Raw genomic sequence first — 23,536 nt, forward strand, 5'->3', positions numbered from 1 at the left:
GCGGGGCTCTGGAGGACGAACGGCAGCTCCCGGCGTTGGGGACTGAGGGCAGGGCGGAGGCCCGGGCTGCTCGGAAAGGGGCCGGGGCCGGGCCTGCCGAAAGCTCCTGGGCGGCCCGGCGGGAGCCCTGCTCTCCACTGCGGCCTACAGGGCTGTTACCAGGAGCCCTGCCCGTCCGCCCCACGTCTAGCCCCCTGCACAGAGCAGCAGCCTTGAGCCATTCAGACTCCTTGGGTGTCCTGAAATGTGCCAAGAACGCTGGCCCCCACAGCCGTGAGTGTACGCGTTGCTGCTGCCCCAGCCCTCGTTTGGCAAGGGTGAGCTCAAGCAGTTGTGAAGGCTTCCTGAGCCCGCCGGCAGAGCTCCTGTCCCCTCCTGGGCATCGTCCTTGAGCACTTGTCTGGACCGCCACCCCCGGTCCCCGCCCTGAGATGGGGAAGACCCCACAAGCAGCAACGCAGACTTACTCTTTTTAAAGTTTCTCCAGCTGGATGTCTCTCCCAGCGACAGTTCCCCTTGCCCTCTTGATCCTGACAGGGAAGGGGTTCCCCACCCCTAGCCCTACAGACTTAGAACTTTTCCTAGAAACGAGATCTGCCAAGGCCCACAGCTGGCCCCTGTTGGAGTCTCTTCCCAGAAGCCACCACCACTGTGGCCACTCCTAAGGAAGATGCCAACCATACCATGAAACCCATGGCTTCTCACGGGATAGACTTTACTGAGATGTACCAACTCAAGAATGTGAAATGACTATGCACACCCATGCTAACCTCCACGGGGGGACTTGTCCTGCTTACACACGAAGGCCCAACAGCTTCTGGAACAGGGCTGGTGCACGAGATGCTCAATGCATACAAGTTGACTTTTCAATCCTGGGATCTACCTTTCAAGGCCCGGCCTTTAGAGGGTACCTTCCAGTATGTGCATGTGAAGCTGGACTCCTTTGAGCAGTTGTCTCCTCCAGCTCCTTACCAACCTGGTGAGGCTGCTCCTGAGAGCCAAGGAAGTCTAAGTAACAAGGGGGCCCCCTTTGGGCAAACCCCTCAGCCTGCCCTTGTCTGGTCAGAGAACCAGGTTAACAGTCAGCAGAGGGTATGTGAGGGTCCTGGCCAGAATGAGACACAGGAGGAGCCACAGCCTGCAGGGGTTGGGGTGTCCAAAAGCACCACAGCACATCCAGACCTAGGGAGTGCCCCTACCATACGGGTCAGGAGCAGGGAGGTTGTGCTGCAGGCTGACTCATGCCAGGCCTTTCCTGTCACACGCTGAGCAGTGTGCCTGGAAAGCACTGGCTTGGAACAAGTTGAGGGGGCCGGCGAGGCCAGCATATGAAGGAAGCCTCCCTTGGCCTCTCGTGGCAGGCCTGAAGGCAGCTATCTGTTGTCCAGGGACAGCCAGATCCAATGAGGAAACGCAGCACCATGCTGTCATGTGAGCTGGAGGGGGACTTCTGTCTTATAATGAAAGCCCAGACCTTGAGTCACTTTCACAGAGAGATTTATCGAGAATGCTAACAGCACAGGATACAGTACTTCCCAACAAAAGGTGCAAACGCGTCACTTAGAAAGGCATGCTGAGTATTCTTTGCTTTCACATGTATTAAAAAACTTACAAAAATAAAATAAAACTGCGTGCTGCCCATCTTTTCCAATAGTAAAAGAACCTTATGAAAAAATCACTTGATTTTACAACAAAAGACACAAACGGACATTTTTATGTAAATTTATAAGGCAAACTCTTTATATAATAAATAGGTTACAGGGATTCAGTGGGGGGGGGTTGAAACGTATACAGGTACATTCAGACAGGTTTACTGAAATGGTACAAATTTCCTTAATAAATTGCCTTTTGTTTTTAAATATATCAGTGCTTTCAGTCATTTGGCTATACACAAAGAACCTTTTTTCTGAACACTACAAAAAAGCAATCGATAATTTTTGTTTTTAAAACGACCTACTTATTTTCTAAAGTAATTGTCCCAAAACACAAAAACTGAAGGTGAATACGATGCAGGGCTTTTAGAGACATCTCCAGCTAAGTGTGTCCTGTCCTCTCCCCGTGCCCCAAGTGCACCTCTCCCAACCTCAGACGGGTTTCCAGGCTGGAGCCAGCTCCCTTCTGCACAGGGTGGCCTGTTACTGGCAATGCTGTCCACAGCTCTCGGCCTCTGAGCTGGCACAGGGGAGTATGACTTCAACTCAGGAGGGGGCAGACACCCTGCCTGGCTCTTCCAGATGCTGCACCCCGCAATGGTCACTACAGTCAGCACTATCTCCGCCTCTCAGAGGAGGGAGGGGCTGTCAGGTGTTTTGTGAGCCCAAAACTATGTCTAATGAGGGTAATGGCTTTTCTAAGATGTTTTTGCCATGGAATGGGAAGGGGGTTTCTCACATCTAAATTTTGCTGGCGATCGGATGACAGCCAAGAGAGAGCAAGCCCCCTCCATGGTCATTTTATTGCCCTGGGAAGGGGAGGGTGGGGAATAGAGATGTCACAGTGTTGAGCCCTGGAGGATGGGGTGGGATGTGACAGAAGTGTCTTAAACAGTAATGCCCATGGGGCACACCTTGGAGAGAGAATGCCCACCGCCTGGCCTGTCCAGGAAGAGCTGCATCGGGGGGAGTGGCCAAATGCATCTGCCAACATTAGCCTGACCTGTGCCCACGGCAGAGCATCCCAGCCTCCTGCTTGGGTGGGCCCAGCCCCATTCTCCCCAGCTCTTCAGCTCTGCGCACACACATCCCCTCCTGGTTCCCCTCAAGGAAACATCAATCTTGTCTTTCCTTAAAAGTACGGAGTGTTGGTAATAATCTCAGGGGGAGGGGAAGCAAAACAAGAATCCACTGGGCAGAACAAAACCTGGTTTTGCTGTGACTTGGAAAGTGGCAACACATCAGCTATTCGGCTTGCTGGCTTGGAGTGGGACTCCCGGGCTCCACTGCTTTGGGTGGCTTCTGGCTGATCTGGGCAGGGGTGATCTGTGCAGCTCTCCCCTGTCATCTCAGTCAGCATCCCCCTCCCTCCGAATGCTTTTGTTTGTAAAGAAAAAGTGTCTAGAAATATTTGTCTCTGGAACAATTACTTTAAACATAGTTACAATACAGACTTCAGTTCAAACACAGAAGAGATTTACTTAGCAAAATTCCTTTCACCCACCAAAAATTACACAAATATAAGCCTCAACACCACAGTTAAGAGGACCAGTAGAGAGAACCTCATGTTTGGAACACAAAAGGAGAAATAAAAACCAAACCAAACCCAAACAGAAAAACCCCAGAAAGACAAGTAAAGGGCAAAGAAGGAAGGGGAAGGAGAGCAAACACAGCACACGTTACAGTGTCCAGATACATGGGAGCCCAGCACGGGCAAGGGCTCGGCACACATTGAGTAACAGTCCTGGTGATATTTGGTCATATATTCATCGACTACTGACTCTGGAGCGGCTGTTATTGATTGAAGCAGTGACAAATCAAACGGAAAGGAGGCCGTGGTAGCAAGGGAAGGAGCAGGCTTCAAGTTCTGCAAGCCTTTTGCACTCCACTGTCCAGCTCCCCAGAAACACTGAACCGGGTGGGCCCTGCTCCATCCGGGCAGGGCTAGAGGTCACCGGGTGAGGCTAACTCGGGCGTCGATTTCATGTCAGTCAGAAAACACGCACGTGGACGCACGCAGACACCCACCTGTTCATGGCCAAACATCAGCGGCAACGGCCTCCTCGCCGCCTCTGCCCCCATCCCAGGCTGGGTGGGGAGAGAGCATCGTGACCCACTGCTAACACTGAACACATGCCGGAGCAGGCCCCGGATGTGGGCCCAGAGGCTGCCCCAGCCCTGGTCCTCCGAGGGGCTCGCGGATAGCCCGGCCACTGAAAGAGCGTATGGCTGTTTTTGTTTTGGATTCAGGCCTCAGAAGAAGCAATGACAGCAGGGAGGGAAGCTTTTGGCCCTGGTGATTATAATGCTCTCTGCTTTGGAAGAACAAGTTTCTGGATTTTTTTGGTGTTTCTAATTATTAAAAAAAGATGATCAAAAAGAACTGTTACAGCTAAACTCTCTAGCAGATATTGCTCATTAAGAATTACAAAAGCAAATGCAATTACTCATAGGATGGGGGAGAAGAAAGGGACATTTCTGGAGTCTTCACTACTTCCTGGATGGGACCCACTCGACTGATGCACATGACTCTGGGGTCCCTGGCATTCTCCCTGGTGCAGCTCACAGGTTCCGAGACAGGCCAGGCCTCCCGTCTCCACTCCAGCCCACAGGCTCGACAGAGTGGGAAGGATGAAACACACTCGGACCCTACTGGCAGGGAGGCCTGCGAGGCTGACTCTCTACATGGGCTCACCGTGACCAGGTCACGGGAAGGGGGTTGGGGGAGTCAGGCCACCCCAGTGGACTCCAGCTCCCAGAGGTGGAAGGGGACCAGGCTGTGCCGACTACATTCCGGACTTCAGCAGGTCAAGGGAGCGCTCCTGCACCCAGAACCTTGGGACCTCTTTCACAAGCATGGGAGAAACAAGAGTGCAAAACCTGGGTGCTGCCTGGAGCCTCCTTCACCTGGCACAGGAAAGCCCTTGAAAGAAGCGAGGAAAAGACCACGAATCTGCTTGGACAGAAGAAGTGACCAGCAGACAGATTTGTCGTTTTTTTTCTTTTTTTTCTTTTTTTATTTTCCCTTGTCCTATGCTATGGTTATCAGAAATATTGTAATTAAGCAACAGGTATAATTTTAACAGGTCTTTTTTTGTGTGTGGAGCCACAAGCAAAATGAGTTTATAATTGTGCAATATACAGATATATATAAAAATTCAACTGCTTTGTGTGTCTAGTCAGTGCGTTAAATAACAGGGACAGAAAAACTAAAAGCAAAACTAAAAAGCAAAACAAAAGCCCAGGATAGAGGAGACAAAGCAGGCCTATGCGCACAGTCTATGCATTACTGGATATAATCAGGGTCACCAGGAAGAACAGCTTTGCCACTTGACACACAAACACTGCAGGGAGAGGGGCTATCAGTGGGCAGGAGCCAAACCTCTTAGCCTTTTCACCTTATCTGCTCTCACTGCTGAGCAGGACCTGATTAAAGGTAGGACAGAATGGGGGTTTTGGGGGCAAAGAGATTTCCAAATTCCCCAAATGTTCTTGAATTCAAAGGTTGGATTTCCTCCAGGTTCTGGATTCTGCCTGTGCAAAGTCGGGGCCCGGAGTGGTAGCGGGGAGTTGTGCTCCCTCCTTGCACTGCCCTCACACCTGCCTCCTTCTGCCTCCTGACAGGGCAGGCAGGGGGCCTTGAGGAGGCAGTGAGAGACCAGCTCAGGCGGCCTGCTGATCCAAGGCGAGCAGAGCAGGAGTGGGCAAGGCAGGCTGCCCCTCAGGCAGAAGTGCCTTCCTAGTTCCCTGGGTGTTCTCCCGACACATCAGCGCTGGGGCAGGCTCTGTCAAGATGAGAAGAGTGGGAAGTAGGGTGGTGTTGGGCCTTCCAGGTCACTGGTGAACGCTCCACCTTCCATACCAATCCCAAAAGACAGGGTCAGAAGCCATGTCCTCAGGTCGGCTACCTCCACAGATTCCCCTTGCCTGTAATGCTCACCAGGCATCTCAGGCCAAGTGCTAAGTATTTTTAGAACAGCATTTTTGTAAAAGCTTGCTCTTATTCATTCAAAAACATCAATATGTAATTTTCTGCCAAATGTTTTCTAGGTTTTCCTTCTAGATTGTTGAGAACTGACTTCAGGGTTCAGCTTTTTCCCTCTAATATGTAATTTTAGACCCTGGGGGAGGCAGTATCCTAGTGATTTATAACAAGTAGACTATGCCTTTTCTAAAGATTGATACAATAGCTAAAAGAGAAAGACACCAAAATGGAGAGAATCAACAAATCATTTCAGAACAGCGAGAAGAGCAGGAAGACCTGGAGGGAAGGGTTCTGCCCCCAACTGGGCAGGTCCTCCAGACCTGCTCCATGGTAGGGGCTCTAGAAACAGCTCATTCCTAAAGTCTAGGACATAGGTCCTAGAATCTGCAGGTATGAACTTGAAACAGGAATCCATTTGGGGCAATGACACAGGCTAAAAATGGATGCCCAAAGGTCTTCTTCAAGAACTGGTACCTGTAACCTCCCCTAGCCCAGTCAGCCCAGAGAGCCTGATTGGAATGCTCTGGAAAAGGAGCTGTGGTTAGAGGGGGATACAGAGTTCTAGCTGTCAGGCTCCACTTGGGCTAAACCAAATCCAGATGGTCCCACCCAGGGGACTCCGCTCATATCCCTCTGCTCCCTCCTGGGCTTGAGCCGCTTATTAAGTGATTTAAAATTCAGAGGTTCTGTCAGCTAAAGAAACTCCTTTCTCCACCCAACTTGGCAGTTTGTGTCTGGTTATTACCCTCTTTCGCCATCACTGTCACAGCAATGAAAAGCTAGGCAGAGAAGCAGGTGACAATCTGGGGCTGCTCCCTATCCCAGGTGCACTGTTCATGCTTTAGACCTGGAATGATGCCACCCAACAGAAGATTGTCTGCACCCGCGTCGGCACTCACGAGTAGCAGCTTCTGCCATCCAGCGAGCTGGATGCTGGGGCCCTTGGCTAGTTTGGCACTGATGGATTGGGGGATGTAGCGTTTCTGGGTGTCCCCTGTGCCTTTTGACATGGGAATACAGCATCAGCAGACGGGAGCTGTGCTAGCGCCTGGCTGTGACCAAGTATCTCCAGCTCACTGAGCTGTCAAGGCCGGCGATTCCACTGGCTATGACAAGCCCACCACCAGGCAGGGCTGGGAGGGGTAGACCTGGGGGGAGCTCGACGACCTACAGTATTGTCAGGAGAGGAGGTAGTAACTAATAACTGGAACAAGGGTCGGGGAGACTGTGGATGTGACCTTAATGACCTAGCCCCACAGGTACTGGAAAGCTGTTGGTCTTCTACTGTTCACAAATTCACTGAAACAGGCCCCCATCTTCATAGTGTTCAAGTACAGACAAAATTGAGGTCACACCCCAAAACTGGGCCGGACACAGCTGGTGAGAATCCTGCAGCTTAAGGCTTTCCCTCCAACCTCCTGTCAACCTGACCCCAAGGCAGGGGCAGCATGGGAGCTGCAGGGCCCCTGCCTGCCAGGGCAATAAACCGCCAAAGCTGTCTGCTGGCGACTGACTTGTGATGCCTTTGGGAAAGAAGAGGGAATGAGGAAGAAAGAGGGAAACAGAGAGAAAACCCTAAGGAGCCTCAGGCCCCACTGGCAGCTCTGGAATAAACTCGAAAGGAAAGAGGCTGGGGAACAAGGGAGCTGCAGGTGGGGCCTGAATGAAATAAAGTGACACTTGAAATGCTGTGTTCCCAACCACGACTGCCCAATTGGCCCTGAATGAACTGTCATGGGTGACAGGGGGGCCTGGTGGGCCACGCACTCCTCTTACCAGGACCAGATGACACCCAGGTGATGGGGAAGCAGCTCCGGACAATGAGTGCAGAAGCCACATTTCATTTGACTAAGTATAATGCATAAAAACCCAACTGACCAAAATAAACATCTTCTCAGTGACAACCTGGTCGGATGCTGCGCTCTTGTGGATTAAGTGTCCTTTGGTGGTGCCAGGAGTACGAGGCCACTATGGGGGCAGGAGCCTTTTGTCCTTGGAGGAAGAGTTCTGGAGGACTCACCCTCTCCTCTGACTCCCCTTCTCTTCCTGGGGAAGAGTCAGAAGTGAAGCTGGGCGGGGGGGTCAACAGCAGAGCAGGTGGAAGGGATCAGGGATCAGGGATTGGGCTGATGGGAGTTTGGTTGCAGGACTTGCTTTTACAGCATAAGAAAATGGATACATATATGCTAGAAAGTCCAACTATGAGACTCTACAAACAGAATGGGGCAAACTCCCTCACTTCTAACCATTCCAGAAGAGACAAACACGTTTTTTTCTTAAGCTACTGACTGCAACTGTCAACTATGGTTCCTGATCACTAGACTGGCAAAGGAAGAGTGCTAGACAGTTTCTATGATGTTTCACTCCTTCATGACTACACCGCAGTAAGGAAGCCAGGGACAATAACTGAAATACACAAGACAACACGCACTTGACAGTTCATGGCAGCAGCTCACGTGGGACATGCCTGTGGGTGTTTCTGGAAGCATAAGACTGCTGTCTCATTTGCTACTTTGATAAGGTACTTCTCAGTTGGACAGATTTAGATATAAGAGACATCTCTGTAAACACAGAAAAGGATATACCAATATGATGAAGATATGCAGCTAGATAAGGACTTCCTGAACAGAGGTTAAAAAGATGGGATCCCAAATGAAAACTGATCAATTAAAAACCCACAGCAGGCCCATGCCTTGAAGCCCCTACACCACAGCTATGGACCAGATAGTGAAATGTGTGGTATTCTGGTCCCACTGTCTGCATCGAGCAAAAGCAAAACATTTCCATTATAGAAGAACTCCAAGGGAAAAGGAGGAGCCGAGGAAGGGCTGGGGACCTAGGTGCCGGTCCCGGCTCGGGTCTCGGGAGTTCTGCATCAGTACCGCTGCTGCCCTGCTGCACTACGCTAGACTCCGGACTTCTGAGTGAGCTCAAGGTCGGGTGGCATGGAGCCCCTGTTGCGCCACTCAATGACTGGCAGGCCACAGGGGGCCTCTGTGCTTTCCTCAGCTACCAAATGGGGCCCAGCTCCTCCAGGCCACTTCTCTAGAATAGAAGGGTGAAAAGGCTCGTTGTTCAGGGTGGGAAATGCCTTTTGCTTTTTCTTGCCAAGGAAGAGGGGGCTACCTAGGAGAGCAAGACCTTGCTGCTCTCTTGCTCTTCACAGACAGGCCAGGTAGGACTCAGAAGAGCCCAAGGCCTCCTCAGGGCTCAAAACAGGGTGGGGCTGGTACTGGCAGCAGGAGGACAAAGGGCAGGCAGAGTTCTAGGGACTGGAGCCGACACGTGTGGTTGGGCACTGCGGCTGCCTGGAAGAGAAGGGATGAACTAGGAAGGAGGACAGAGGAAGGGAAAGAACTGAAAGAATGAAATGAACAAAAGGCAGAAATGGAAGCAGAGAAGAGAAACCAATCAGGAAGTCCTTATAAAATTGCAGCAAACACTTAGAGTTTCGGAGCTTCGTGGGAACCCTATGTGCTGAGCCCACTTTAAAACAAGCGCAGGTATATATACATATCCAGGTAGTTCTCAACACCATCACATCTGGTGGCCTGAGGGACTAAACGTCACCAATTCAAGCCAGTTTGCTCTCAGAGCATCTGTTTGTTTTGAAGTGGGAACATGAAGACTCAATAGTGCAAATAATTCTAAGCTGTCCCTAAAGGAGTAGAATTGGAAAGTAACTGGAAGAACATTTTCTTCTCCTCCCCCTTTGCCCCTTCCCTGTCCACTAAGTCCCTAACTACCAGTCACAGACTGCTCTGAGAGATGAGGAATCCCTCTCACCCCGCTGCGTTCGGCCCGGCCTGACCCTGGGCCAGCCTGCCTGTGCCTTGTCCTACTGCCTCCATGGCCTCTCTAGTGCCACCAACTGGAGGACGTCCCTTGAGAATGGACCATGCCACCTCACCCTGGGCCATCCTCTCCTGTGATTCAGGCCAGTCTACACCCAGTAGTTCAAGGGACAACTCCCTCCTAGCCATGCCGGAACAGACAGGTGCCACTTTCCTGTCCTGTGAAGCGTCCTTGCCAGTTTTGGATTGGGGCTGGGGTGGGGCCAGATTTGAGCCGCCACGGGTGGGATCGCACGGGCCATAGCCACTGGTCACATCCATCTCTAAAGAATCCAACTGTCTCTCCTGCCTCACACCTCCCTGTCCCAACGTGGTTGGGAGTGGGGGAGGTGGGGGGAGCTGGGGGAGTGGTAGACGGGGCACTGATGGCACCGAAAACGGGAGTGTCCTCTCAACTGCTCTGTCTCTAACGACCACATGGGGGAAAGGTTTGGGCGGGAGGGGAGGTGCCTGGTCAACAGCTTGTCTGGTCAGTAGTATCTGCAGCAAGCCTTGTTGAAGGAGCCTAGTTTAGAAAAGTGCAAAGCTACTTCTGGCCCTGGTTAGGTCTTCAACCTGACTGTGCTTGTCGGTAAGAAAAACATCCCCAATGCTCCAACTACTCCCACCCTGAAGCCACGAAACTCTAAGTTTACTGAAAGAAAAAAAAATATTTTTTATTTCAGTTAATCGGGAAGCTTTGTCAGAGCCCTACCCATAAGGAGAAGAGACAACAGCTGCCTTTATTCTTGTTGGTTTGCTTTGCAATCCGCTCTGTGTAAAGTCAGCTAACTCTCTCGGTCACGGGCGTCCGGCTGTCCACAGGCTCCTCTCTGTTTGGCCTTGGCATGGAGGATGAAACAATGTCTTTGCGCTCTCCCTCCCCTCGGTGTTTGTACTTTTCTGCGGCCGTGGCGGCGGTGGCGACCGCGGGCTGAGTCTTAGCTGGCTCCTTGGGGCAGCCGTCGCTCTCCAGTGAGCCTCCTCTGGGCATCTTCTCCTCTTTGCAGACGCTGCTGCTCAAGTCCTGGGGCTCAGGGGGGCTGGTGGGGTCCTCGGAGCTCTCGGGCTCGGGTGGAGGTGGGGGCAGGGGTGGGAGCAGCGGCACGGGGGCCTTTGGGGACTCTGAGTGGTGGTGATGGTGGTGGTGCTCCTTCTTGGGGGGCGAGGAGGCGCTGCTGCTGCGCCCCTTGGGGCTGCTCTCCTTGCTTTTCCGCCCAGGGCTCTTACAGGTCTTCAGTCCCTTCCCGCTCTTCTCACCGAGGGTGGACACCAGCAGGGGCTTCACCACTTCCTTGACCTCGATGCTGACCGTCTCCCGGGTCTTGCGCTTCTTGATGGGGAGTACGGTCTCCTGCACAGATCGGATAGAAGACTCCTTCACGGCTTTCTTTTTGGCCTCGGCGGCAGCGGCTGCCACCACACTCCCTGGCTTTCGGCCCCGTTTCTTGGGAATGGCCTGAGGGTCGGCCTCAGCTTTTCGCTTCCTGCCAGGGCGTTTGATCACCATGACCTGGGTGGATGTGGTGGCCCCACCCCCCTCAGCCTTGCCCCCTGGCGAAGTTTGAAAAGGCATCTTGACAAGGAGCTTCCCAGGACTTTTCTCCAGGACCCTTTTCACCTGCACACCCTCTGACGTGGCCGCCTTGGGTCTCGTGGTGCCGCTCCCTTTGGGGCGTCCCCGGCCTCTGCCAGTTCCTGGAGCTTTGGGAGATTTGGGCTTCTTAGGTGGTTTCTGCTCTCGCCGGGAGGGGCTCCCTCTCCCAGTTACCGTGAAGTCAAAATCATTAGGGTCCAGGGATGTGTCGCCTACCTTTTCGAAGTACGCAATCAACTCCACTTTAGAGCGAAAGGCTTTTCCCTGGGGACTGTGGGGACAAATGGAAAGACACAAGAAACAATTAGAGGCTCTCCATGGCAATGTCAGAGATAGGGCAGAGCGGATGCTGGTGACAACACTCTGATAAACGTTACTACTGAACAAGAGTTACACTGCCTGGCTGCCCCTGAGGACCTGTCACCAAAGCCACTCACTCGTCTGCCTGCCGCTGACCCCCCCAGGCCTCTCCAAAGTCCAGCAACCAAAGAGTCAGGTCTGGTACAGAAGGGCTGTTGGGCTGAGGCCCATTCTGCCGGTTGGTGCCTGGGCCTGAGTCACCATCTAGAACATACCCAATTTTGAACTCAGGTATGGTGGTCAGTCTCTCCAGGAATCAGTTTCAATAAGATAATCCTTTGCTCACCCTTCTCAGGGTTATGGAATTAAATGAGGCTGTCTGCAAATGTCATCTGAAAACTGCTAACCTTTTTGGGATCATTTAAGGGGCAGAACTGAAACATGCTTCTTCACTCCTCTGAACCCCTGTCCCTGCCCTCCCTGCCCTATAGAGGCAGGAGTTGCTCTTACTTACTTGATCAAATACACATCATACTTCCCAGCAGAGCGGCCAGATTTCCTTTGCTTAAGCTTCCGTGTCCAGCCTTCAGGCAGGGTGGGGTCATCATACATGGGTCCCCGGTCACGGATGATGGAACGCCGCTGTTTGGGGGAGGCAGAAGCTTCCGGCACAGCCGGGGCAGACCCCGACCCTTCTGATGTCTCCGCTTTGCCTGCCTCTGCGGGCTCAGCAGAGTGGTGGGCTGATGGCTGCACTGGCTCATGCTTGCCCTCTTTGTCTTCTTTCTTATCTTTCTTCACCTTTTTAAACTTGAGGGGTTTGTCCTTGAGGCCCTGGAGATCCTGGTCTTCTGACTTTTCTTCCCTGAAGTGTTAAACAAGTATGTAAGTATCACAGAGAACATGCCAGTCTGCAGAACAAGTGGGCAGAGGCAGGCTTGGATCCCCACCACATGCAAGGCCCCACACCATCATACACTCAGATCTTGATGTCCTTCCCCAGGACAACAGAGCCTTGAGTTGGGACCCAAATATTTCTTTAGGAATTGGGCTACGGGTGGTACTGGCCGGTGTGCCTGACCTGCACTGTGGCCACCTGCAAGTCTCCTAGCACTGCAGGAGAATCAGAGCCCTTTCCTCTGAGCGGAAACATCGTGGCTCCTGAGCATACCGCCCCAGCATGAGTCGAACCTCAAGGGCCTCTGGGCTCAATGGCTGACAAGAGGCCTTCGACTGCTGGAAACGGAGTCAAATGGGGGCGGGGGTCTCCTTTGTGAAAGCCAGGGCTTGGGTGTCTTTTCAGTTTTCTAGAATGAATGCTCAATGAGGCACACAGTACAGTGTCATGGAAAGCACACACAGGTTTGGAGCCAGCCAACCTGCACTCAAATCCTTTGCCGCTTTCCAAACATGAACCCAGCAAATGACTTCAGCATTCTGTGCTTCAGTTTCCTTATCTTGACAACAGGCAACCCCATCTAGACATCCTTACTGTGAGCATCACAGGAAAAAAGGCACAATGGCACTATATAAATATCAGCTAACTCAGGCCACAGGAAACTGCCGCCTAGGTTTCTGGAGTGATAAGAGAAGTAGTCCCAGGTGCAGTGAGCCTTTAACACAAAATGTTCCCTGATGAGGAATGGCCTCGGCCACAGCAGACGCGGCAAGAAGAGCAAGGTGTGGTCCAGGCAGAGCCATATGTCCCCTTCCTGCTGGTGCAGAAGAGCACCCTACCTATTCTAGTGTGGGAGGCTTCCCCATTCTTTTCTGGTGACAGAAGCAGCTCCTTCTCTACACATCATTTTGGCCTGGTGGGGTCTCATCAGAAATGGCCACCATGAGGCCCCACGCCCCAGGATCAGTGTCTGGCCATGATGCTCTAGTAATCTGTCTAGTATGCCACTGTGAGACCTCCTAGGACTCCAGAGCCTCAGCAACAACAGGGGCAGCTTGGAAAGAAGCAGCAGCCACCTGCGAGTCCCTTCGTTAGCAGTTCATTCTGGAAAAGAGCATGACTACTCCTGCCCTCCATGTTCTCAGCCCCACAACTCCCCTGTCCCATGTGGTTCACATCAGTGCTGGTCACTGCCTTGTGGCTGGTCTACCCCAAGAGACTTCTCCTCTTGTCTACGCTGCACAGACTGTGCAATGAGGGCATCATGGCACTCAGTGGCAAGCATCCTTGGGAAACCAGGACTCAAATGATGTAGGGAAGTTACCAAAGGCGGTTAGTGCTGGGACTCGGAAGCTACAAGGATGTATCTCTCCAGAACCATCAGGTCAGGTGTAGGGAGGCAAGAGATGTTCCAATCTAGTGACAAGATCTTAGAGTGAGGGAATGTCTTGTCCCCACTATGATTCACCCCTGAGTTCCTCCCTATCCTGTATCTTCCACCAACAGTTTAGGGCCCAGAGTGTGGCTGCCAGAGTCGCCTAGAGCCATTGCATACACAGAGGCATCCTACAACCCACAGGGCAGTCTTTCTTGCTGTTAAAATGGGGTCCCTATTCTGTCCCGGCACAGAGCTCGCTTTTCTTTTTCTTTTTGAGATGGAGTCTCGCCCTGTCACCCAGGCTGGAGTGCAATGGCGCAATCTCAGCTCATCACAACCTCAGCCTGCTGGGTTCAAGTTATTCTCCTGCCTCAGCCTCCTGAGTAGCTGGGATTACAGGTGCGCGCTACCACGCTGGGCTAATTTTTGTATGTTTAGTAGAGACAGGGTTTCACCATGTTGGGCAGGCTGGTCTCGAACTCCTGACCTCAGGTGATCGACCTGCCTCAGCCTCCCAAAGTGCTGGGATTACAGACATGAGCCACCACGCCCAGCCAGAGCTTGCTTTTCAAGTCTCTGGGTCTTATGGCTCTCAATGGGAAATGATGAAGAACGCTGGGAAGCTAGGTGTGGCCTGTGGCCCACCCAAGATCAGCCTTTGAGAATGGACCCCTAGGCAGCTCCCCATAAAGGAGGGAGAGAAGGGGAGCCACCAGCAGAGTGGGCCAAGAAAGCAGATAGATGGGAATCGCTACTTCTACACAATCCATCATGGTGCTGCCTAATGCCAGGGCTGCTTCCTGGAACTTGGACGGTCCTGATGTCAGAGAAAAACAGTGAACTAATGGGAAAGATCTGGCTTCTTCGAAACTCTCATGTACATTTCCCAAATACCTTAATCACCATGAGGTCAAACTATAAACCTAAACATGACCTAAGGAATGCCTTCTAGAAATCTATATAGACACCTCCAGAAATCTCAAAGAATATATGCATGACGTTATTTGCCACAGCATTATTTTTACTAGTCAAAGTAAAAATGATAATCCAATACCTCAGATCCCTATCACCAGGGCACTTGTTAAATAAACTTATGGTGCACCCACACACTGGAGTACTGTGCAGCTCCAAAGGGACTAAACAAGAGCTCTAAGAACTGCGATGGAGTGATTTCCAGGATCCACTGTGAAGCAAAAGGAGCAAAGTGCAAACATATCTACTGCATGTTACCTAGGTAAGAAAGAAGGGCGGGGTATTAAGGAAGGACACACCATGAACTAATGAAATTGATTCCCTGCATGGGGTAGGGGGAACAAGGTGAAGGTACAGGCACAGGAGTGAGACCTAGCTGAACATGCCTCAGTGTAATTCTGAGTTCTGAATCATGTAAATGTTTATATTACCCAAAATAAAATTCAAACTAAAACTAACAAAACCTTATTACACTTAATGCAAATAGAAACAAATAAGTTTGGGCCAGGCATGGAGGCTTCAGCCTACAAACCCAGCACTTTGGGAGGCTAAGGTGGGAGGATTACTTGAGCCCAGGAGTCTGAGGCCGCAGTGAGCCATGACTACTACATCACTGCACGCCAGCCTGAGCAACAGAGCGAGACCCCATCTCTCTCTCTCTCTCTTTTTTTTTTTTGAGACAGTCTTGCTAGAGTGCAATGGCAGGCGTGATCTTGGCTCACTGCAACCTCTGACTCCCGAGTTCAAGTGATCCTCCTGCCTCAGCTTCCCGAGTAGCTGGGATTATGGGTGCCTGCCACCATGCCCGGCTAATTTTTGTATTTTTAGCAGAGATGGGGTTTCACCATGCTGGCCAGGCTGGTCTTGAACTCCCAACCTCAGACGATCCACCCGCCTTGGCTTCCCAAAGTGCTGGGATTACAGGCATGAGCCACCATGCCTGGCTGAGACCCTGTCTCTTTAAAAAAAAAAAAAAAAAGAAACAAATTTAATTCTACACCAAGCTGACAATACACCACAGAGAAAAGATTTATTTCAAATAACTTTTGACTACAGTGCTCTGAAAACCTGCAGTGGGACATATTCTAAGGCCAACAATAACACTCCAGGGGCAGTAAACACATTGGATTGGCTCCCAGGAGAGATATGTGATTCTGCTTCTGGGGCATCTTGTGCCAGAAAGCCTGGGGAGTGCAAGAGAAAAACAGGGAGGGCCCGTGAGAGGCCTCTAGCAGTGGTCCAGGTGTGGTCCAGGGTGGGGGCAGTTGAGGATTTGGGGCTGGTCTACGTGGTGAAGCAACAGAGCTCGCTGGTGGATTAGTGTGGGGGTGAGGGGCAGGGGTGAGTCAGGGACCACCTGTCCAAAGCCTGGGAAGATGGTGGTGCCACTGACTGAGAAGGAAAAGATTGAGGGGCCAGCCGGGCGCGGGGGCTCCCGCCTGTAATCCCAGCACTTTGGGAGGCTGAGGCAGGTGGATCACCTGAGGTCTGGAGTTCAAGCCCAACCTGGCCAACATGGTGAAACTCTGTCTCTACTAAAAATACAAAAATGAGCCAGGCCTGGTGGCAGGTGCCTGTAGTCCCAGCTATGCGGAAGGCTGAGGGAGGAGAATCACCTGAACCCAGGAGGCAGAGGTCGCAGTGAACTGAGATCGCGCCACTGCACTCCAGCCTAGACAACAGAGTGAGACTCCATCTGAAAAAAGGCAAAACAAAAACAAAACAAAAAAAAAACCACTGGAGCGGCAGGGGAGCAACACCCACAGCGAGTTATACCATCAAGGAGAGAAAACAATTCTTCAGCTATTCACTATAAAGGGGGGAAACCCAGCTGTGATCAGATTCAGAGTTGGGCCTGAATGAACTGTTTGCTTGGGGGTTTTAAAGGCTTTTTATTGTGGTAAAATATACAAAACGGGTCGGGTGTAGTGGCTTACACTTGTAATCCCAGCACTTTGGGAGGCGTGGCAGGTGGATCGCTTGAGCTCAGGAGTTTGAGACCAGCCTGGGCAACATAGCAAAACCCTGTCTCTACAAAAAACAAAAACAAAAACAAAAACAAAAAACCCACAAAAATTAGCTGGGCGTGGTGGTGTGTGCCTGTAATCCTAGCTACTCGGGAGGCTGAGGCAGGAGGATCACTTGAGCCTAGGAAATTGAGGCTGCAGTGAGCTGCTGATCATGCCACTGCACTCCAGCCTGGGCGAATTAACCAGACACATATAGACACATATATATGTCTCAACTATACATATATGTGTGTGTGTGTGTGTATATACGTGTGTATATATATACACAAAGTTTACCTTTTTAACTATTTCTAAGTGTACAATGAATGAACTTTTTTTTTTTTTTTTTTGAGATGGAGTCTTGTTCTGTCGGAGTGCAGTGGCGCAATCTCGGCTTACTGCATGCAGACTCTGCCTCCGGGGTTCAAGTGATTCTCCTGCCTCAGCCTCCTGAATAGCTAAGATTACAGATGCGTGCCACCACGTCCAGCTAGTTTTTGTATTTTTAGTAGAGACAAGGTTTCGCCATGTTGGCCAGGCTGGGCTTGAGCTCCTCAGGTGATCTGCCTGCCTCGGCCTCCCAAAGTGTTGGGATTACAGGCGTGAGCCACCATGCCCGGCCCTAAATGAACTTTTAATAGCACTGAAGACGGGAAATAAAGGGTCTTTAACTCTACTGTAATATTCTAGTTCTTTCTAAGTGAAATTACCTGAAGCAAATCTATTCTGTGGAAAGGCACATGGGTGTTTGTTAATTTGCTGGCTGCTACTTTTATAATTAAAGACAAATTTCAAAAAACCCACAAAGAAGCCTGGATTCTGCCGGGTGTGGAGTGCAGGTAAAAATGATTAAAAATGTGGATGGAGCTGGAGTCCATCGTCTTCAGTGACACAGCTCAGACACAGAAAGTCAAATACCGTACGTTCTCACTTAGAAGCAGGAGCTGAATAGCATGTGCACATGGACAGAGTGAGGAATGGCAGACACTGGAGACTGGGAAATGGGAAAGGTGGGAGGTGGTGAGGGATGAGAAATTACTTAATGGGTACAATGTCCACTATTCAGGTGATGGCTACACTGAAAGCCCAGACTTCACCACTACACAATATGCAACAAAACTGCATTTGTATCCCTTAAATTTAACAAATAAAAAACAATGATAGAAAACAGGCACTCCAGATGAGTTTACCCTAGCCCAGAGGGCCTGCCCAGTCCCAGGGTGACCTGGGCATTTGCACACCCTCACTGGGCCTTCATTGCAGGACCCAAGGGAGGGAGGCTGGGCTAGGGTGCCAGGTGACTCCCCAAGGCTGTCCCCCAGGGAGTTTATGGTGTTTGCTGAAACACAAACTTTTTCAAAGAAACCTGCCAGGTATGGTGGCTCATGCCTATAATCTCAGCACTTTGGGAGGCCGACGTAGGTGGATCACCTGAGATCAGGAGTTCAAGACCCTCCTGGCCAACATGGTGAAACCCCATTTTGTATTTCTATTAAAAATACAAAAATTAGCTGGGCATGGTGGTGCAAGCCTGTAATCCCAGCTACTCGGGAGGCTGACGCAGGAGAATCATTTGAACCCAGGAGGCGGAGGTTGCAGTGAGCTGAAATCACGCCACTGCACTCCAGCCTGGGTGACAGAGTGAGACTCCATCTCAAAAACAAACAAACAAACAAAAAACAAAAAAAAAAACCATACACCACTCTTCATCCTCCCTCTAATCAGAACCCCGCACCCACACAATTTTGATTACGAGAACTAAATATCTAGTTCACAAGTTTATATATTTTAGAGTTGAAGTATCCTCAGAAAAACCACCTATTCAACTCTTGAGTGTTACAGATGGAAAAAAGGAAGTTCGACTAGACAGAGGAACTTGTCTGAGATCACCGTGAGTCACAAACACACGTCTGTTCACCAACTGCCTTGGCTCTGAGGTAGATCCTGCAGCATCCTTCCACCTCCAAGAGCTCACAGTTTGGAAGGGAGGACAAATAGGTAACAACAACATAGTTCCAGTTTCCCTTCCCCCTGAAGAAAGCTTGTTCCAGGCACAGTGGAAGCACAGGGGTGTGGATAATGAATCAGGAGTGGGTGGGCTGTCAGGGCTTATGAATTCCACAGGCGGGATGGAGGGCTCAGGGCATGCCAGGCCAGATGTGCAGAGGTGGCACTATCAACATGGTTATAGCTCCTACCCTATCACCAGTGTGACACCCCTCCCTAGAGGAAAAAGTGACCAGTGATGCCCACCCTGTGTCACCAGAAGCTCTGGGCCTAACCCTGTCGCCCCCTCCCACCTTTTCATTTGGAGAACTTTCTGGTTCATCTGGAGAACTTTCATCTTTCAGGTTCAGTTAAGATGGCACTTCTAGACCGGGCGCAGTGGCTTATGCCTGTAATCCCAACACTTCAGGAGGCCGAGGTGGGCAGATCACTTGAGGCCAGGAGTTTAAGACCAGCCTGGCCAACATGGCAAAACTTCACCTCTACTAAAAGTACAAAACATTTGCTGGGCATGGTGGTGTGCGCCTGTGGTCCCAGCTAGTCGGGGACTGAGGCATGAGAATCACTTGAACCTGGGAGGCAGAGGCTGCAGTGAGCTGAGATCACGCCACTGCACTCACTCCAGACCAGGCGATAGAACACGATTCCATTTCCAAAAAAAAAAAAAAAAAAAAAAAAAGGCATTTCTGAGACACCTTCCCTGCTCCTGCGTCTCCTGCCTCCTTCCCTGCTCTGTAAGCCAGGGCATCCGAGCCCTCAGTGTACTTAGAACACCCCACTGTGCATGCCAACCCCCATCTCTCGGCTCAATGCATAATGCCAGGCACAGGTGCAACCCTCACTCAACGCATGCTGGATGAATAACCACAACACGGATGCAGCGCTCCACATGCTTCTTCTGATGGCTGGAGACCTTCGACCATAAGCTTCTAGCAAGGAGAGGCTAGCTTAGTGCTGAAAACAAGGTGGGCTCTGAAGTGGGGGATAAACAAATGATGAGTTTGGGAAGTATCAGTAGTCCACTGGACACTGGTGGCTTGGAGATGGCAGAAGATGAGGTGGAGGAAGTCACTGAGGAGGGCCTCAGTGCCCCAGGGACAGTAGCATGGAGGATGGTTACACCAGGAGGATGGGTTGACTTCCAGCCATGTGGTGGTCAGGTATGCAGACACCTCTTCTGCTGAAACAACTACAACTGCCGAACTGAGTATCTTACAGAAGCTGCTAAAGAAGCCACCCACAAGCTGGCAAGGAAAGAAGGAATACACAGGCTGAAGAGCAAAGGAAAGCATGGGGCCCTTTTCTATGGAGAAATCTGGCAGGCACCACCTTAACAAACGACCAAACTGAGCTCAGGCCCCTCAGTGCTGCTGAGATGAACCAGCATCACGAGTGGGAGACTGAAGCTTACCATGAGGAGACAGCAGGAAGAGTCCAGAGAGGGCATGCCACGCAACCACGGCCTGGACTCCTCAAGACGATGAGAGAAAACAAGGGGATGGGGGAACATTTCTGATAAAGGAGACTGAAGGGATGACACAATGGAATACAACACACGGTCCTAGACTCTGCATTCCAGGTTCAAAGGCTCTAAAAAAGGCATTTATGGGGTATGTGGAAAAATGTAAGGTTCTGTGTTAGCTCATTGCTAAACTTCCTGAGCGTCTTAACTGTACTGTCTGCTCTGAGGAAAGGCATGCTTAAACGTTTAGGAGTGAAACAGCACGAGGACTATGACTAACTCTCAAGTGATCAATGGGCTGGGGGACATACAGTGCCAATATGGTAACATGTTTAAAAGGAGGGAGATGACATCAATATAATCAGAAGCTGTGCCAACTGACAGTAATATTTTGAAGCAGTCGCAGGCAAGCTTTTAACAATTAAAGAGAATGCCTTCATATTACACAAAGACATTAAGAAAAAAAGCTGGAGGCTGGGCACAGAGGCTCATGCCTATAATCCCAGCACTTTGGGAGGCTGAGGTGGGTGGATCACGAGGTCAGTTCGAGGCCATCTTGACCAACATGGTGAAACCCCATCTCTACTAAAAATAAAAAATTACCCAGGTGTGGTGGCGTGCACAAAGGGACCATGGCGGGGCTGGTGGCAATACCAACAGACCTCAGTGTACTGTGGGGTTCTTTCAGCCAGAACTGTTCATGATTTCATCAGTGAGCTCCAGTTACCACACAACCCAAGTTTGGAGTGATCCACCCCACCCCAGGTTTTCCTGCACAAAATCATGTTTTTATTGTGTGATTTACAGAACACAAAATTTTTTCTAAGAATGCACACATCACACGTTGAAGCAGAAAGGCCTTTACAAAATCTTAAATACCTACAAAATATGAAGTAAGGCTCTTAAGAAATAAAATATTCAGTGATTTTGCTGCTAGAATGCAAACATTAGATCAAATCCTTTATTTGATCTAGCAAAGGAAAATTAGAGTTGCAGGAATCTTGTTTTCAGGCCAAACCATGACATCCCGAGAGGTCTGATGGCAGGAACTGCCTGCATTTTCCTCATGAATGTGACTGCAGTGATCTTGTGAGAAAGGTCCGGAAGGCCCTGCACATTACAGGGATGCAAGCAACAGCTGGCAGGTGTGACCAGCCAGGCAACTGCAGTTGAGGAAAGACTACTCAATCCCTGAGGTTTTCAGAATTTACAAAAAGGCAAAAAAAAGCCAGGTGAACAAGGCAGATGAAAGGTATTTCTCACTTGAATTGGAATCCAGCCCCCTCTCTGTCCCCTGGAGTGAGCTCCAAAGAAAATTCCAGAACCCCAGCAATATCCCAACCTTTCATAAATTCACTTGTGCTCTCCACTTTCTGGAGACGGCATTTCTCAGCACCTTTCGCTTCCAGTTATCCCTGGCAAAAAGAGCTAAACTACCACTCGAGGCAGTTAACCTAAGGGCAGGGTGGTGGCTAAGGCTCCAGGTGAACGGTCTGGGACCAGAGGAAATAATTAGCCCCGCCTTGTACTGGCTGCTTCCATCCTAAAGTGTCATCCAGATGGTGCTTCCAATTCTTTCTACTTCCAGTATTAGATGCAGAGTTGCGGAATCAAGGAGGCTTCTCTGCATGAATCAATAAAGGCTACAGCACTTTGAGACACAAGCTTCAGCCCTTTAAAAATGTGAGAAATCAAACTGGCACAGGCAGAGTGTCTCAGTGGTCTCCAGGGAGCAAGACAGAATGAGGTTCAGCTTGAAGGCTACAATGGTAGAGCCTGAGGTTCAGCTGCCCTGCTCTGAATTCACCGTCCATTTCTTAATCCTCCAGTTTTGAGAAGATGCGAGAAACCACTTATGTTTTGCAAAGCTTAAATAAAATGCAGTTCTTGCCAACCAAAAGCAGAACCCTTCCCAAATGCAGGCAACCATACGGCAAATCTCATCTTTATAGATGTGTAAAATGAAAACCTAAACACAAGCCCACCATATACAGGTTAAAAAATTCCTGCTGTGGAGAGCAGTTTCTCAAATGTTAAACATGGAGTTACCATATGACCCAGCAATTTTACTCCTAGCCACACACTCAAAAAACCAAAACTAGGCCAGGCGTGGTGGCTCACGTCTGTAATCCCAGCACTTTGAGAGGCTGAGGTAGGTGGATCACCTGAGGTCAGGAGTTTGAGACCAGCCTGGCCGATATGGTGAAACCACGTCTCTACTAAAAATACAAAAAAAAAAAAAAAATTAGCCGGGCATGGTGGTTGAGTGCCTGTAGTCCCAGCTACTCGGGAGGCTGAGGCAGGAGAACTGCTTGAACCTGGGAGGTGGAGGTTGCAGTGAGCAGAGATCGCGCCACTGTAATCCAGCTGGGTGACAAGCGAGACCTGGTCTCAAAAAAACAAAACGAACAAACAAAAAAAACCAAAACCAGTAACCAAACAGATATCCGTACACCAGTGTTCATGGCCGCACAGTTTACAATAGCCAAATGGTAGGGGCAACCCAAATATACATTCTCAAGGGATGGATGGATAATCAAAACCTCATTATCTATAGGATGTAATATTATTCAGCCTCAAAAAGGAAAGAAATTCTGACTCATGCTACAGTGCAGATGAACCTTGAGGACATTATGCTCAGTGAAAGAGGCCAGACACAAAAGGCCACATAGTGCATAATTCCATTTATAGGAAATGTCCAGAATAGGCAAATCCATAGAGACAGGAAGTGGATTAGTTGTTGCCAGGGGCTGCGGGTAATAACAGGTGACTGCTACTGTGTCTGGGGTTTCTTTTGGGTGTTGAAAATGTTCTGGAATGACACAGAGGCAATGGTTGCACAACTCTGTGAATGTACTAAAAGTCACTGAATCGCACACTTTATTTTTAAACAGTTTTTTCTGTGAGCCTATGAATTATATTGAAGAATGAATTGCACACTTTAAATGAGTAAATTTCATGGTATGTGAATATCTAAATTAAAAAAAAAAAAATTAAAACAGCAGCTGACCACCAATTACTCTAAAGCATAAAGATACGTTTTGTGATGCCTGGCCAGTGCTCAGAGCCCACACAGCTGTCTCAGAGCAAGTGTATCTGGCTGTGGCACAGGGCCCCAGTAGATAGATGGGCTGTCCATCTGAGGAAGAGGCCAATGTGGGGACCTATAGTGATACATACCAGACTGGACCAATCCAACCTGAATGTGAAACTCTGAAGCCCAGGACACAGTAACCATGACAATCAGAAAGGAATTTAGTTCAAGAAGTTTAATGAGTAGGCATTTAGCCAAGTGGAAGGCTGTTGGCTATTCTGAGGGCACTTGATCATTTTTTAAAAAATCGTGGTAAAACACATATAACATAAAATTTACCATTAATAGCATTTAGTACATTCACAATGTCATGCAAACATCACCACTATCTACTTCCAGAACATTTTCG

At 50.1% G+C, this 23,536-nt stretch overlaps 3 protein-coding genes across 5 annotated transcripts in view; 1 reads left to right on the forward strand and 2 right to left on the reverse strand.

The window, feature by feature from the left end:
* Nucleotides 1–23,536, forward strand: part of LOC126945506 (emerin-like) — a 365,730-nt gene that overhangs the window by 113,924 nt on the left and 228,270 nt on the right. The window lies entirely within an intron of this gene.
* Nucleotides 1–23,536, reverse strand: part of NAA10 (N-alpha-acetyltransferase 10, NatA catalytic subunit) — a 126,262-nt gene that overhangs the window by 94,212 nt on the left and 8,514 nt on the right. The gene's annotated exons all lie outside the window — the stretch shown is intronic.
* MECP2 (methyl-CpG binding protein 2) overlaps nucleotides 10,122–23,536 on the reverse strand; it is a 208,665-nt gene continuing 195,250 nt past the window's right edge. For both annotated transcript variants that reach the window (XM_050775444.1, XM_050775445.1), the window contains exons 3-4: nucleotides 11,882–12,232; nucleotides 10,122–11,338 (exon numbers count right to left, since the gene is read on the reverse strand). In XM_050775444.1, coding sequence (XP_050631401.1) covers nucleotides 10,255–11,338; nucleotides 11,882–12,232 — 1,435 coding nt within the window. In that variant the 3' untranslated portion in view covers nucleotides 10,122–10,254. The remainder of the gene's footprint in view (nucleotides 11,339–11,881; nucleotides 12,233–23,536) is intronic.

The sequence above is a fragment of the Macaca thibetana genome, chromosome X (assembly GCF_024542745.1).
Source record: "Macaca thibetana thibetana isolate TM-01 chromosome X, ASM2454274v1, whole genome shotgun sequence".
In the NCBI taxonomy this organism is placed as follows: domain Eukaryota; kingdom Metazoa; phylum Chordata; class Mammalia; order Primates; family Cercopithecidae; genus Macaca; species Macaca thibetana.